The 17,078-nt window shown below is 38.2% G+C and overlaps 2 protein-coding genes across 2 annotated transcripts; both read right to left on the bottom strand.

Annotated features, from left to right (window-relative positions):
• Positions 1 to 340: 340 nt before the first annotated feature.
• On the bottom strand, positions 341 to 5,814 carry LOC306695706 (acid ceramidase-like). Its single transcript, XM_079159013.1, has 6 exons — positions 5,688 to 5,814; positions 5,517 to 5,563; positions 5,123 to 5,213; positions 4,948 to 5,034; positions 2,379 to 2,489; positions 341 to 1,664 (listed from the first exon to the last, which is right to left on the bottom strand). Exons 1-5 carry the CDS (start codon positions 5,754 to 5,756, stop codon positions 2,445 to 2,447), a joined length of 339 nt encoding a protein of 112 aa, XP_079015139.1. The 5' UTR covers positions 5,757 to 5,814; the 3' UTR covers positions 341 to 1,664; positions 2,379 to 2,444.
• A 2,161-nt stretch (positions 5,815 to 7,975) lies between these two features.
• Positions 7,976 to 16,737, bottom strand: frg1 (FSHD region gene 1). Its single transcript, XM_079160288.1, has 9 exons — positions 16,631 to 16,737; positions 15,572 to 15,639; positions 15,270 to 15,392; positions 13,002 to 13,059; positions 12,727 to 12,841; positions 11,780 to 11,884; positions 11,495 to 11,586; positions 8,849 to 8,959; positions 7,976 to 8,134 (listed from the first exon to the last, which is right to left on the bottom strand). Exons 1-9 carry the CDS (start codon positions 16,687 to 16,689, stop codon positions 8,098 to 8,100), a joined length of 768 nt encoding a protein of 255 aa, XP_079016414.1. The 5' UTR covers positions 16,690 to 16,737; the 3' UTR covers positions 7,976 to 8,097.
• Positions 16,738 to 17,078: the final 341 nt, after the last annotated feature.

Raw genomic sequence — 17,078 nt, 5'->3', positions numbered from 1 at the left:
ATGTTTGGGCTTGTGAGCCTTTATAAAAAATGTCTGTCTAGTTGAGGTCACATTTCTATTCTTGGTCTTCAAGTTGTTTAGTAGGCCTACAGGGATTCTCAAACTTTTTAGGGTTGGGGACCCCTTACAGGTGAGGACATGTTCCAAGTACCCCCTCCTAATCGTTACGCCTATCAAGCGTTTGCTTACTACAGTTTGTGCTCTTATGCCATTCAAACTATTTGTATTCTTACACGTTTAATCCAAAAGATACTTCAGACCTGTTTCATAGAGATAAACAGAAACATGTTTCACTTGGAATCATATTCATACCACTTATTTCCTTTATACAGAGGGTCACTTTATTCAAAATGGAATGGACTTCACTTGACAGCATTCATACTTAAAAAAGCTATCAGAAAATGAACAGTAGCAAGACTGGCATAGTCCTAATAAATCCAGACATTTAAATGTACTAGTCTAAAGCTGACTTTCAGTAAGTGCTTCAGCTTAAAAAAAGGAACTTATGTATTGCTGTGCGTCACAATCACATCAGAGTTTCTGTTGCATAAGTCGGTGGGAGTAATGGACACAATATAATCGTTTTATTTCCACAAATCTGTAGGTTTGCACTTTTTAATGATACAGCACAGTTTTAGGATTTATATCAAATTATTTCGCAGACCACCTGACAGAATCCCTGGTTTAGTTCCTCTAATTGTTCCGACCCCTCCCCTCCACTGGGGGTCTGTGCCATTTGTTGTCTCTCTGATCGTCAGCTAATGAGCCACACCTGAGCCTGCTGTGGCTCCAGCTTTAGAGTCTCTCCACCTGAACATTGATGGTCTCTTCCTTTGCTGACACGGCTGCTGTTTAATTTATTTCGGACATTTCTGATTACCAACTCTTTGTTGTGTTTGTTTAGTTAATATGATTATCCTTTAAATAAATGTGTTTATTATTTTTACACTCGTCTGGTCTCACATTTATGTTACAGCCTTTGAGTCGGGTTGTAACATAATAATATCCCCTTTAAACTTTTCAGATGGTTTGATTCAAAAATGTTTTATGCCCAAATAACCCCATATTCCCAAGTCAACCTTTTTTCATCTTTCGTACACACATAATCATTCCACAACCCCTCAGATGCATGTTGTGACCCTTTGGAGGAAACCTGACCACCAGGTTATGAACCACAAGCAAATTGTAAATTAAGTAAACAGTATTAACAATCGAATGTCATATATGATGAATGAATCACAGGGCATCAGTCTCCAGATTGAGTATTTTAACTTCTGATCCTTTAAGTTGTTTTACTGTCCACAACTGTACTTTTTACATGTATTTTTCAGTGTTGTATCAATGTTTTTACTTAAAGGGTTAGTGTACCTCTTCCATGAGACACAGCAAAGTAAATGTACGGTTAATTATTTACACAACATAGGCCAATGGGTCATCTGAATTCTATAAACATCTCCATTAAGATTCTTTCAACTGGCTGCTAAAAATACATGGAGACCATAGAACAGATTTGACCATGTCATTTTATTAAAAATATTAAAAACAAAACAAAAATCAGATCAAATGGCCAAATCTTTAAAATCAAGACATTTACAAAGACATGGCAGGAACCTACACAGTTGAGGCTTCACTTGCAGTACCTGTCGGCTTTCATTTTGCTTCTCCTGTAATAAAAGAAAAAACATATTTAACTCAGTGCAACAACATGTCAGCGCAATCAATCTATATTCTGTCATGAATTCAATGTCTATTTATAGAAATATGTTTTACTGTTCTGATAAATAACTGATAATTGGGTTTTAATACCTTACATGCAGCTTTGTTTAGTGCTTGTTAACACACTTATTAACGTATTTAATGTTGCCGGGTGTGAGATATATTAACCTGCATGAATTCTCACGTCTCCTACTTGTTATTACTGTTAGGTTGGTGATGTAAATAGATTTCTCAATGTGTTATAATGACAGCAGGAGGTCACCTGAATTACCTGCCTGTGATCTGCCACATGTTCCACTAACACATAATGCTGCAAATAAAAACACACAAAATGGAGGCTGGTCCTTTGTCTGGGTCTACACAAATATATCAATGCAGGAAGGTGTTTAAAGGTAAACAATTACAACAGCAGACACATTATTTAGAAATGTATTTAAGGAGGTTTGCAATGTGTTTGTATTTATTAATTCACAAATTAAACCTAAATGCCAGCCTCTGACTGTAACAAATCTTAATGCTGTGAGTTAAAAAAGAAAATAATTTGCAGCTTGATTTTATACCTCCACGTATACATTTCCTTGAAGGAACAATTAAAGGAAGAGTGATAAGACAAAATAAATTAGGTGTTTGAGAATAAATATCCGATGAGCATATTTCCACACCTGTCAAGCAACTCCTCGTGAAACTTCCCGTCTGTTCTGGCTCGCTTCAGCGTGGACGAGTCTCCCTCATTGACCCGGAGCCGCCGATCTTGAAAACTCTGAAACTTCTTCCTGTAATTCACACAGCAGCATTGATAAGACTATTACCAAAGGAAGTGCAAAGGCAAATGACACACCACCCGATCCACACATGCCTAAAAACACATTTCCACAATGTGTCCTCTTTGGAGAACTGGCACTGAGGCTCTAAGGAGCCAAATCTCTGAGAAGAATTCCAAACATTGAGGCCAAGTATTCACTAAAGCAGAATATCTAAATGGTGACAGTGGCATTTAAATAGCAATAAGCTGAATGTCTAAGCTAACAAGCTGCCACAAACCAACATGTACTGTTTTATTATTGAAATATTCAGTGAAGGCTGGAAGTGGAATTTGTTAAAAGAATGACCTAAAACTGAGAAATTATTACTTTTTTGCTAATTTAATTTTAATGGGTTTTTCGAATGTTTTTTTTTGGTTAAATGCCTCAAATAAAATATCCCACTCATTAATTGTTGAGCCTTTATTCATCATAAAAAAGGTGGTCGCTAACAAGTGGCTAAATGAGACCGCTATCTGTCATCACGGCAAACATTATTCGGCCTTTTGAAGTAGAAAAGTGTTATTTTTGAGATTACCTTACTGAACAAAACATGCAAGTATAATAAACTTGTGTTTGCCAAAGAGCTTCATTTCTGCAATACTCCAAAATCCCATGGAAAAATGCCATTTTATTTTGGCCGAGGGCACCTGTGTGAGGCTAACTTCCGTTGGCTTGGCCCACAAAAACACGTCGACGGTGCAGCACCTGTATCTAAATAAGCTCTGCCATAAAAAGTTAGCAATGTACCAACTGCATCGGGTGACTGTGAGGACTTCATCCTCCTCCTGTCAGTGTGAACCTTCTTCAACATTTCCCCTTTAAAATGTGCTTCTTAAAATATTAAAATAAAAAGTTATTCTAAAGTAGGCAAACTTAACCATAGGTTCTAGTATGCATCTAGCCAGAAACTTCTTTGATATTTAGTCTCTCTTTGCTCTGCTTGTGTTTTATGATCCCCAAGCTGCACTCCATCCTAAAAGGCCTTTTAGACGCTAAGCACTACATCAAGACACAGGCTCAAGGGCAGCCATTATCAACATGTCAACATGATGAGTCCATTTCCCCAGCATTCATCTAAAACAAATAATAGAGCTGGAACACCAGCCAAAGCATGCCAAGCTAGAAAACGGTTTCAGACATATTGCCTTGAACTTAATAAGCTGCAGACGGGGCGTAATATATATATATATATATATATATATATATATATGGAACACTTGCAGCATCCGAAGCTGATATGTGGTGTTGCTCGCGTTCTCTTCCCACTCTAACAGCAGACCATCAATTGCATCTTTAAAGGCGGAGGAGTGATGAGGGAGTAGCTCAAAGGCCTCATCTCACATCCGGTGATTTTGTTGTCAAAATGTTGTCGGTGCAGACCGACACGGTGTGGAGATAATGGGAAGGAAATCACCCTAAATTCTCCTCAGTCGCAAATAAAAGTGCTTTAGCACGCATTTCAGAGGAGGCTGAAAGGTAAACTACTTAAACTACAAAACGTCGAGCTGTTGTGAAATAAAAGTGTAGTTATTGATACAATGTGACAACAACAAATACCACTTAAAAAAAAAAAGTCACTTCCTGGAGCCACTTTCAAGGAAAGCAAGAGACACAGTTTACTGACAATAAATTCATTCTATATATATATATTTTTCAAGCGATTAACTAAAAATATTTTTGTATATGCATGGACACACAGCGATCCAAAAGAACATGTAAAGGAAATTTAGTAAACCAATTATCATCAACGGACCAAAACTAACTATGGGGGTCATGTGACAATTCAATACTGAATATTTATTTCAGGTTTTTTTGTTATTATTGTTTGTATGTATTTGTATTCAACACGGTCTGTGACAGCATAACTCTAAACCGTGTATACATGGTATGAAAATACTCTGGTGGTATTTTAAAGCAGATGACAATCAATTCAAACAAGTTTGTTGATCTGTTGTTGGCGCTCTGTCTGTCAGAGAGGAGGTGATTACACTCTGGACATTTGTGAGGCTGTGTTGTTTGATGTGATGTTACATTATACTGTGGGGCAACGATTGCCAACCTTTATTTTGCTTGTGACCCCCTGAAAAACTGAGCAATATCTGACTACATTGATTATTTTAAGAGGTAAATTTGCCAAGTAATTCCAAAAAAGCAAAGTTTAGAGGAAAGTTTGAAGAAATAAACATTTGTGGAGCAGAAATGGTTTTTTTTTTATGGTTTTCTATCCAGGTAATCAACCCACAACCCTCAGATCTGTGTTTTCCCTCGGTGGACGTGTATTTAATACGCATGTAAACAAACTAGACAGAGACAGAGACAGAGACAGAGACAGAGAGAGAGAGAGAGAGAGAGAGAGAGAGAGAGAGAGAGAGAGAGACACACACACACAGACACACAGAGAGACAAAGAGAGAGAGACAGACACTCACCAGCGTAATGTCAACGAGCTCAATCAGCCTTCCACTGGGAACAAACGCGTTGGCCAAGTCTCTGATGGCCTGAATCATATTGACCAGCTTCAAAGAAAAAGATCAGGAGTAAAATAAATAAATAAAAAAGGCGATATTTCTGTGAGGCTAGTTTAAAGTACTTCTTCGTTCTCACATCAGTTTTTTTGTCAGTAATTAGAGCCGTCCATCTCTCGCTGGGCGGTGAGTCCAGGTCCACTGTGTACCAACGGACCGTTCCTCTGAACCTGAGTAGGAAGGAAATGATAACAACCGATCATCACTGACTAGAGGTGATTTTTATTCATGCATTTTGAATTAACTTCAGATTTAATGCCACTGGAGTTGTACTATAATGCAACGGCTGAGGCCATTCTGGCTAATTCCCTCTCAAGTAAATCACATTTTAATTAAATTACTCCAGAAAACTACAGCAGGAAAACAACATATCTACCAAGTGAAGGTAGCAGAGTTCAGGTATGAGGAGTTACACAACACATCCGTCATCAGCCAACTCGTTAAAATGACTTTTAAACACGTATGTTACTCACGTGGGGCCCGTCGGTGGATACATGTCTGCACGACAGTCTTCTGTATACTGTAGATACATAGACATGTTTGTGTGTGACTTCAGAGTAAAACAGATCAACGCAGCTCAACGTGGCTTTTTTTTAAATCTAACATGTTAAACAGCATAATGTTTACGCAGAAATGTCGCTTACCGGTGGGATGAACTGTGTCGATGTAGCGGAAAATAAAGCCGCTACGATTATTAACACATAGAGAGACATTTTTGGAGGATTTCACTCCAACTGTTGCTCCTCCAAGAGCCTGCTGCTGTTTACCGCGTGACAGGGAAACTGACTGATATGCGAAGGGAAACCGGAAGTTCTGTAGCGGCATAAAACGCTTTTGTACAAATAAATATAAATATGTTATCATACACATGAGTGCTTATTCATATACGTTTTCAAAGAAATTAAATATTAAAAAAATTCCGTTCCTTTTATTTGCCATAAAAGCAAGAACCTCCGAAAACATAGTGAGGAAGTGATACAAAAACACCCCCTCGAAAGAGATCCCCAGTGGTAGTGTCCATGCGGAAGTGAAAATACATAACATGACCAACTGCGATGGTAAGAATCACAACAATACAATCTATAGAGACAGAAAGAAGACATATAATGACAATTGTAAACTAATCACATAAATCATTGTGTGGTCAGCCAGATATACTGTGTGTGCTCACATAAACATACAAACCAGTGTTGGAAAGTAACTAAGTACATTTACTGAAGGGCTGTAACGTTACTTCAGTACAATATTGTGGGAATTTGCTTATTTCCATGTATGCTTCTTCAGACTACTCCACTATATTGCAGCGAGAAACATTGCACTTTTTACTCCACTACATTTATTTGACAGAATTAGTTACTAGTTACTTTTTTTCAGATGAAGATTTTTCATAAAGCATAATAATCAAATTAAATACAATACCTTCGCGAATGTTTGGGCTTGTGAGCCTTTATAAAAAATGTCTGTCTAGTTGAGGTCACATTTCTATTCTTGGTCTTCAAGTTGTTTAGTAGGCCTACAGGGATTCTCAAACTTTTTAGGGTTGGGGACCCCTTACAGGTGAGGACATGTTCCAAGTACCCCCTCCTAATCGTTACGCCTATCAAGCGTTTGCTTACTACAGTTTGTGCTCTTATGCCATTCAAACTATTTGTATTCTTACACGTTTAATCCAAAAGATACTTCAGACCTGTTTCATAGAGATAAACAGAAACATGTTTCACTTGGAATCATATTCATACCACTTATTTCCTTTATACAGAGGGTCACTTTATTCAAAATGGAATGGACTTCACTTGACAGCATTCATACTTAAAAAAGCTATCAGAAAATGAACAGTAGCAAGACTGGCATAGTCCTAATAAATCCAGACATTTAAATGTACTAGTCTAAAGCTGACTTTCAGTAAGTGCTTCAGCTTAAAAAAAGGAACTTATGTATTGCTGTGCGTCACAATCACATCAGAGTTTCTGTTGCATAAGTCGGTGGGAGTAATGGACACAATATAATCGTTTTATTTCCACAAATCTGTAGGTTTGCACTTTTTAATGATACAGCACAGTTTTAGGATTTATATCAAATTATTTCGCAGACCACCTGACAGAATCCCTGGTTTAGTTCCTCTAATTGTTCCGACCCCTCCCCTCCACTGGGGGTCTGTGCCATTTGTTGTCTCTCTGATCGTCAGCTAATGAGCCACACCTGAGCCTGCTGTGGCTCCAGCTTTAGAGTCTCTCCACCTGAACATTGATGGTCTCTTCCTTTGCTGACACGGCTGCTGTTTAATTTATTTCGGACATTTCTGATTACCAACTCTTTGTTGTGTTTGTTTAGTTAATATGATTATCCTTTAAATAAATGTGTTTATTATTTTTACACTCGTCTGGTCTCACATTTATGTTACAGCCTTTGAGTCGGGTTGTAACATAATAATATCCCCTTTAAACTTTTCAGATGGTTTGATTCAAAAATGTTTTATGCCCAAATAACCCCATATTCCCAAGTCAACCTTTTTTCATCTTTCGTACACACATAATCATTCCACAACCCCTCAGATGCATGTTGTGACCCTTTGGAGGAAACCTGACCACCAGGTTATGAACCACAAGCAAATTGTAAATTAAGTAAACAGTATTAACAATCGAATGTCATATATGATGAATGAATCACAGGGCATCAGTCTCCAGATTGAGTATTTTAACTTCTGATCCTTTAAGTTGTTTTACTGTCCACAACTGTACTTTTTACATGTATTTTTCAGTGTTGTATCAATGTTTTTACTTAAAGGGTTAGTGTACCTCTTCCATGAGACACAGCAAAGTAAATGTACGGTTAATTATTTACACAACATAGGCCAATGGGTCATCTGAATTCTATAAACATCTCCATTAAGATTCTTTCAACTGGCTGCTAAAAATACATGGAGACCATAGAACAGATTTGACCATGTCATTTTATTAAAAATATTAAAAACAAAACAAAAATCAGATCAAATGGCCAAATCTTTAAAATCAAGACATTTACAAAGACATGGCAGGAACCTACACAGTTGAGGCTTCACTTGCAGTACCTGTCGGCTTTCATTTTGCTTCTCCTGTAATAAAAGAAAAAACATATTTAACTCAGTGCAACAACATGTCAGCGCAATCAATCTATATTCTGTCATGAATTCAATGTCTATTTATAGAAATATGTTTTACTGTTCTGATAAATAACTGATAATTGGGTTTTAATACCTTACATGCAGCTTTGTTTAGTGCTTGTTAACACACTTATTAACGTATTTAATGTTGCCGGGTGTGAGATATATTAACCTGCATGAATTCTCACGTCTCCTACTTGTTATTACTGTTAGGTTGGTGATGTAAATAGATTTCTCAATGTGTTATAATGACAGCAGGAGGTCACCTGAATTACCTGCCTGTGATCTGCCACATGTTCCACTAACACATAATGCTGCAAATAAAAACACACAAAATGGAGGCTGGTCCTTTGTCTGGGTCTACACAAATATATCAATGCAGGAAGGTGTTTAAAGGTAAACAATTACAACAGCAGACACATTATTTAGAAATGTATTTAAGGAGGTTTGCAATGTGTTTGTATTTATTAATTCACAAATTAAACCTAAATGCCAGCCTCTGACTGTAACAAATCTTAATGCTGTGAGTTAAAAAAGAAAATAATTTGCAGCTTGATTTTATACCTCCACGTATACATTTCCTTGAAGGAACAATTAAAGGAAGAGTGATAAGACAAAATAAATTAGGTGTTTGAGAATAAATATCCGATGAGCATATTTCCACACCTGTCAAGCAACTCCTCGTGAAACTTCCCGTCTGTTCTGGCTCGCTTCAGCGTGGACGAGTCTCCCTCATTGACCCGGAGCCGCCGATCTTGAAAACTCTGAAACTTCTTCCTGTAATTCACACAGCAGCATTGATAAGACTATTACCAAAGGAAGTGCAAAGGCAAATGACACACCACCCGATCCACACATGCCTAAAAACACATTTCCACAATGTGTCCTCTTTGGAGAACTGGCACTGAGGCTCTAAGGAGCCAAATCTCTGAGAAGAATTCCAAACATTGAGGCCAAGTATTCACTAAAGCAGAATATCTAAATGGTGACAGTGGCATTTAAATAGCAATAAGCTGAATGTCTAAGCTAACAAGCTGCCACAAACCAACATGTACTGTTTTATTATTGAAATATTCAGTGAAGGCTGGAAGTGGAATTTGTTAAAAGAATGACCTAAAACTGAGAAATTATTACTTTTTTGCTAATTTAATTTTAATGGGTTTTTCGAATGTTTTTTTTTGGTTAAATGCCTCAAATAAAATATCCCACTCATTAATTGTTGAGCCTTTATTCATCATAAAAAAGGTGGTCGCTAACAAGTGGCTAAATGAGACCGCTATCTGTCATCACGGCAAACATTATTCGGCCTTTTGAAGTAGAAAAGTGTTATTTTTGAGATTACCTTACTGAACAAAACATGCAAGTATAATAAACTTGTGTTTGCCAAAGAGCTTCATTTCTGCAATACTCCAAAATCCCATGGAAAAATGCCATTTTATTTTGGCCGAGGGCACCTGTGTGAGGCTAACTTCCGTTGGCTTGGCCCACAAAAACACGTCGACGGTGCAGCACCTGTATCTAAATAAGCTCTGCCATAAAAAGTTAGCAATGTACCAACTGCATCGGGTGACTGTGAGGACTTCATCCTCCTCCTGTCAGTGTGAACCTTCTTCAACATTTCCCCTTTAAAATGTGCTTCTTAAAATATTAAAATAAAAAGTTATTCTAAAGTAGGCAAACTTAACCATAGGTTCTAGTATGCATCTAGCCAGAAACTTCTTTGATATTTAGTCTCTCTTTGCTCTGCTTGTGTTTTATGATCCCCAAGCTGCACTCCATCCTAAAAGGCCTTTTAGACGCTAAGCACTACATCAAGACACAGGCTCAAGGGCAGCCATTATCAACATGTCAACATGATGAGTCCATTTCCCCAGCATTCATCTAAAACAAATAATAGAGCTGGAACACCAGCCAAAGCATGCCAAGCTAGAAAACGGTTTCAGACATATTGCCTTGAACTTAATAAGCTGCAGACGGGGCGTAATATATATATATATATATATATATATATATATATGGAACACTTGCAGCATCCGAAGCTGATATGTGGTGTTGCTCGCGTTCTCTTCCCACTCTAACAGCAGACCATCAATTGCATCTTTAAAGGCGGAGGAGTGATGAGGGAGTAGCTCAAAGGCCTCATCTCACATCCGGTGATTTTGTTGTCAAAATGTTGTCGGTGCAGACCGACACGGTGTGGAGATAATGGGAAGGAAATCACCCTAAATTCTCCTCAGTCGCAAATAAAAGTGCTTTAGCACGCATTTCAGAGGAGGCTGAAAGGTAAACTACTTAAACTACAAAACGTCGAGCTGTTGTGAAATAAAAGTGTAGTTATTGATACAATGTGACAACAACAAATACCACTTAAAAAAAAAAAGTCACTTCCTGGAGCCACTTTCAAGGAAAGCAAGAGACACAGTTTACTGACAATAAATTCATTCTATATATATATATTTTTCAAGCGATTAACTAAAAATATTTTTGTATATGCATGGACACACAGCGATCCAAAAGAACATGTAAAGGAAATTTAGTAAACCAATTATCATCAACGGACCAAAACTAACTATGGGGGTCATGTGACAATTCAATACTGAATATTTATTTCAGGTTTTTTTGTTATTATTGTTTGTATGTATTTGTATTCAACACGGTCTGTGACAGCATAACTCTAAACCGTGTATACATGGTATGAAAATACTCTGGTGGTATTTTAAAGCAGATGACAATCAATTCAAACAAGTTTGTTGATCTGTTGTTGGCGCTCTGTCTGTCAGAGAGGAGGTGATTACACTCTGGACATTTGTGAGGCTGTGTTGTTTGATGTGATGTTACATTATACTGTGGGGCAACGATTGCCAACCTTTATTTTGCTTGTGACCCCCTGAAAAACTGAGCAATATCTGACTACATTGATTATTTTAAGAGGTAAATTTGCCAAGTAATTCCAAAAAAGCAAAGTTTAGAGGAAAGTTTGAAGAAATAAACATTTGTGGAGCAGAAATGGTTTTTTTTTTATGGTTTTCTATCCAGGTAATCAACCCACAACCCTCAGATCTGTGTTTTCCCTCGGTGGACGTGTATTTAATACGCATGTAAACAAACTTTAAAACAGCGGCCGCCTCCCCCCCACTGCCCTAATTTGAAAGCACTTGGGTGAAAGAACTCCTGATTGGCTCTTAGATTTCACATTAAATGCAGCACAAAAGGGGCCACTGAACCTGGCGGAAAATGGTCAGACAGTAAATTAGAGAGTTATATGCTATTGATTGGGCTGCTTGTGCACACATAAAAAGGGAAGTTACTTACACATAATTGACCTCGCAAGACTTCACGTTGCCCCTGTCTTCCTCTATGATGTCATCTTTACGCTTGACCTCTTGTTCCGCACTCGATCTGATCTGCAGAAAGAAAGAAAAAAAGAGAAAGAGGGAGAAAGCTTTGCATTAAATATCAATGCCGTGGACCCCCTGAAGTGAGGTCACAAACATTTCCCCCTTCCGTCTCAACAGTCGGGACCCCACAGAGACGGCACGCTTAAAGCCAAAAGGATTAACATGCAACCTTGTGGAAGGAACCCAATTTACACCTCACCTTCACCATCTCGCCGTCCCCTGCCGTCTTGGTCTTGGCCTCGATGTCCCCACTCTCACTGTAGGAGATGAAACAACTATTTGCTGCCATGAGAGCCAGTTTGCCCTGAGGCAGAACAGGAAGAAAACAAGAGAGAAGGCGGTTGATTAGATAGATTTGCAGCAGGACTGGTTGTTGTGAGAGACATGAAAGGTCACCTGATATTTGATGTAAAAGAGTCTCACGGTTGTGCCGAGGCAGGTTGTTTTATAGGTTCAACAAAGCATCGAGGCGAGCAGTGCGCTACAGCGATAAGGTAGACGTGTTCTGCATAATGAATTAGTTGTTTTTACAGTTACTACAGCTAAGCGCTCTCTCTCTCTCATGGGCTTCACTCTAATCAGCCACGAGGCGAGACGTGAAAGGCAGAGGACAGCGGTACAGTACGCCACTACTGCAAAGACTGTGTATGCATTATGAATAAATAAAATATGACTTCTACAAATACATTTCAATAACAATATTTATTTCTAGCATTCATGCAGTCTTGCACGATTTGTACCTACAGCTGAAACGAGTGACTATTTTCATCATCGATCAATCTGCAAATTATTTTTTAGATGTGTTAACTTGTTGTTAATTATTCAGTTTATTATCATATATGACCGACAAATGCATTAAATAGTCACAAAAGAAACTGGAACCAGAGAAATGTTTGCATTTATGCTTGAAAAATGACAATAGTAGAAAATTGTTGCTGATTACTTTTCTGTTAATCAACTCATCTATTTATCAAGGAATGGTTTCAGCCCTACTTATATTAAAGAGAAGATGGCCTCACATTATGCCCCAATGACTTTGTTGTTGTTTAACTGAAGTTTCCAAGTTGTTCTATCCACTGTTCTTTCTATCTATCTATCTATCTATCTCTTTAGGACCATTAGAGACGCTGTAGAAGATCCACTCACGTTCTCGAAGACGGTTTCCCATTGTTCCCTGGAGCCGATGGCATCAGAGCGGCCGACGACCAAACCCTCAGAGTTGATACCCAGGTACTTGCCATATCCAGACTTCAAGGCTATCCTGCAACAACGTGATGGAATTCTACGGTGACAGTACACTGATACGGGCCTTTTCAATGCCTCAAAACAACAGAATAGGCTAATCTGATGTTTATTTGAAAAAAACAACGAGTTATTTCCCGGATGCTAATTCCATCAGCAGTTTGTTTTTGTTTACTCACCTTGTGTCTGAGAGCTTGACGGCAGTAAACTGTTCTGTGGGGTCGGGTCCTTCATCCTCTGAAACACAAAAAACATTTACCTTTTAAAGATATTACGGTTCTTAGTATTGCTTTTTAAATGACTCGGTATACAGCATTTTTGATTTTTTTGATTTGTGAATAATAGGGCCTCTCTACACACAAAAAGCTTCTGCCACACAAAAACAATCATTTAGTGTTTAATTAATTACTGTGTAAAAATGATGTTCCATAATTAAAATGTGCATAATTCTTCTTCTCGTGGTTTATACTTGAGAGCTGCGTCATGTTTAAGTAATGCGTTCCTTGTAATTAATAATGAAAACGCTCCGGCTACACAGCGCTGTGCTCATCTGGATCCATTGCAGCAGCAGCAGCAGCAGCAGCACGGAGACATTTGAAATAAGATACGAAAGGAACTGTTGCGTTGCATTTCAATTCTCTATTCTATGCCGAGGTCTCCCGAGTTCCCCGTGATTTCATAAAGTGACCTGCTTGCGATTAGGTCGCTTCCTGGCCTTTGCAATAAATCAAAGTTTCGCACAATTTCTAGTGCATCAAACAGGCATCGGGTCAAGGGAGTGCAGAGCCTGCGAGACATTAACGAGGAACGCATTAATAAAGTAGAGGGAAAATGTGACACGCGCTGCTTCTTCAAAAGGCTGATTATCTTTGGAATATGTCGGATGGTGACCCTCGGAGTTGGCTAAGAGAACATCAGCATGTTTCCTCTGACCTGAGGGTGAATGTGAACACTTTTTGGCAGTCTTCTAAAACGCTGCATCATCCAGCGAAGAGGGGAAAACCTCTAACGTCTCTTTCAATACTGCTAGCTCGCATCCACTTTCATCTCCCTGAAAGGAGCTTATGTGCATGCAGAGGATGAGGAGGAACCACTAAGGGATTTGGGATGTTTCAATCTAGCAGCCACTTTCACTGGTTCTCACAAAAACGTGGGCTGACTTTTTTGTTAGTCGTGTCTCTTTCCGGGCAGACTGTTTCGACGAGCAACACTCCCTCAGAAGAGCCCAGAGGCAGAAGTGAGCGAAAACCCAGAGTTAGCTCTGTCCTTACCCTTAACTCAACCCCCGTTCAGCCTTATTGAGTGTGGTGTCTGGATTTACTACTTAAATACTTAGGCTACTGCTTTGTGGTCTGAAGGTAAACCCCCCCCCCCCCCCCCCCCCCAGTAAATGTAACCTCAAAATTGAGTTTTAAGTTCTTCAAGTTTGTACAACTGTGGACTCAGCAAGCAGATGTAGAAGTTGCATCTTCATCTAAATTGCAGACAAAATTAAATGCATAACGGCTTACATTCCACATGGTGCTATTTTTGCATTGTAATCCTGCTTTCCAGGTAGAGTCCCACTCACGTCTTCTGTGCTACATATATAGATTTATCATCCTGGGTAAGGCTAGCTGATACGGATCTATTCATACGTTTGATGTAGCTAATGGTAATGGAGGTTGAATTGGGTCAACTTGTGATGCATTCAAGCTCTAGTCTGTAAAAATGAGTATTGGGCGAATAAATTATAATGTTTGCATGATCAAATATAATTGTGAAAAAGAATGTAAAATGTAGTTGTTGACAAGAAACTTCAATAAAGTTGTTTAAGGACAAGACAATATAAATATATATAGACTATATATAGATATATTAGACTTATGAAATATGACCTGTTTAACTTCCTCACTCTAAGCAGCTTATAATACCAATACTGCTCAAGACGTTTTTAATAAAATGTATTTCCTTAACATATGAATTGTTTGTTCATACAAATAACCATTATAAAAGACATTAACAAAGTAAAAAGATGACATTTTACATTTTTGACTGTTTACACTGACTTCGGGATGGTTGAAATGATTTTTCGAGACGGTGGTGAAATAGTTATTCTGGAGCCTCGTACACCAGCTTCTATAATAAAACAAACCGATTGGTGTCTGGCATGTATTGGTCAATATGGCTTATCAATGATTGGCAATTTAACCAGCTGCAAAAAACAAGATCGGGGCATCTCTAGTTCCTTCAGAAGATATCTTCATTTTCATTATTAATTAATCTGCCAATTATTTTCTGCTTTGTCTATTTTTTGTTATGTCAGAAAATAGTGAGAAATGCCTGTGATTTCAAACAAGCATAGATGATATGAAGGTAAAATAGCTTAATTTAACAGTCTAAAACTCAAAGATATTTAGTTGAATATCTTTGAGTGAAAGGCCTGACTCTCCACTGCGTCTTCTCACCTTTGTGTGGTGCACCGAGCGTGAATAGGCCACTATCCAGAGCATGGATGTAAGCGTTGTTCTGCATCTCGATGGCAATTGTTCCGGATATTTCCCCAAAGTTGCTGATGGCCCACCAACCACCTGGAGGAGCAGCAAGACCCAAATGTCACAAGATGCAACAATACAACACATCAACCGTAAGGTGCAGCATCCAATCAGTACAAAAATCATACCAGGAAAAATCAACGGAAAGAAAATCAAAAGGATATCAAAAGTCTTTGGTTTCTTTCTACAATTCGAAAATACAGTACAAAACATACCAATAATATCAGCTTTTTCTTCACCATCTCCTGCTTTTCTCTTCTTATCTTTATGCTTCCTCTTTTTCCTGTGAACAAATACAACGTCTTCATTAGTGTTGAGCTTGCTAAATGTTGATTACACAAGTAGGCCTTGCCAGCATTCCATAACATTAAACTTGTTGGGCTAGCATATTTATTTGTCGAAAGTGAACACATTTTGAAAATGCAAAATGACTCTTAAAGTCATTAACAAATCATTGAGTCATCGTTGCTTTAAAAAAAAAAAAAAGACAAAAGAATTATGGTTCTAGGACATGAGCTGAATTAAGAGAAACTTAACACCACTGCCGTCTTATTTCAAGAGTTTCAAGTTCTGTTTGATTGGTTGTGTCCTCTCACTCTGACTATCCAGTCTTTATTCATAGGTTTCTCAAGAAAGAGTCAAAGTAGTCCCTTATTGTTATGTGTTTAAAACTTTCCATGATTAAGCCTTCTGTAATCTAGAGACTGAGTTGTCTTTGTTTGTTTAGCTCTGAACAGTTTCTATGCTCTATGACTTATGCTCTAATACTATGGGGTTTTCTACATGTACTTGAAATCAAAAGTAGGTAAGTAGGCTATTGTTTCTGTTGCTCAGGCATCTCCATCATTTCAGGCAGACTGTAGTAAGCGTTCAATGGTTAATATATATATTACATTTCAGGCTAGTATGGTTAGTATCATCATGCACCTCAATGTCTTAACCTGAGGATATCTAACGATTCTGCTGACGTTTAAACTACTTTTGAACAAATTAAAGCTAGCTTGCTCATGGTTGATATTTAGCGAACGTTAACTAACATGAGTTAAACAAGGCGATAATGTGTTTGCTAACAGCCTTTGGCGCCATGCTGATAGTTTAAGAACAGCTTTTAGAGAAATAAACACTAGCTGTAATGGTCTTTCACAAAGCTAACGCTAACGTTTTAGCTTCAGCTAGCTTTAGCATAGGCTACAAAACCTCCGTAAGTTAGTCGTAAATAGAACTGAAGATTGTAACGTCAGTGATAAGTGGTACTAAGTAAAATAAACACTTACCCTTTGTTAAGACCTTTCAAAACCAGTTTGGTTGATTTTACGTGAGTATAGTCAGCCATAGCTCGACCTAGCTAGTGGGTAGCACAGCTACTAGACTATACTTTCAGGCACAAGTACGGCGGCCGCGAAGGCACAGTCAAAGTCTGATCCAAATATCCACTCAACCACCAGTCTATGCATCCAAACAACGTTTCCAACACTAATATACAGTATGTGTATTACACACATACACACACACACACACACACACACACACACACACACACACACACACGCACACAGGTAAATATATAAACATATATATATATATATACACATATGTAATTATGATCAGGATTGAGGTCAGGGTCTGAAGAAGTGGTATTTGTCTTTTCTTGCACACACACACACTCGCACAGCACCAGAAAATGTACTCCAAGTCAAACCTCTGAGACCCTTACCACAAATT

This window comes from Pholis gunnellus (genome assembly GCF_910591455.1).
Source record: "Pholis gunnellus genome assembly, chromosome: 5".
NCBI lineage: Eukaryota > Metazoa > Chordata > Actinopteri > Perciformes > Pholidae > Pholis > Pholis gunnellus.
The sequence above is the reverse complement of the archived record's forward strand: the minus strand, read 5'-3'. Positions and strand labels throughout refer to the sequence as shown.

What these genes read in the sequence shown, in the direction of transcription:
- frg1 (XM_079160288.1), bottom strand. Translation starts at nt 16,689, where the DNA reads ATGGCTGACTATACTCACGTAAAATCAACCAAACTGGTTTTGAAAGGT. An exon ending in GGGAAACCGTCTTCGAGAAC is followed by an intron (nt 11,885 to 12,726) that starts GTGAGTGGATCT and finishes GTTCTGCCTCAG; the next exon opens with GGCAAACTGGCTCTCATGGC. An exon ending in TCTTGCGAGGTCAATTATGT is followed by an intron (nt 8,960 to 11,494) that starts GTAAGTAACTTC and finishes TGTGAATTACAG; the next exon opens with GAAGAAGTTTCAGAGTTTTC.
- LOC306695706 (XM_079159013.1), bottom strand. Translation starts at nt 5,756, where the DNA reads ATGTCTCTCTATGTGTTAATAATCGTAGCGGCTTTATTTTCCGCTACA. An exon ending in TTACTGACAAAAAAACTGAT is followed by an intron (nt 5,035 to 5,122) that starts GTGAGAACGAAG and finishes TTTTCTTTGAAG; the next exon opens with CTGGTCAATATGATTCAGGC. An exon ending in AGCTCGTTGACATTACGCTG is followed by an intron (nt 2,490 to 4,947) that starts GTGAGTGTCTGT and finishes TGTGAATTACAG; the next exon opens with GAAGAAGTTTCAGAGTTTTC.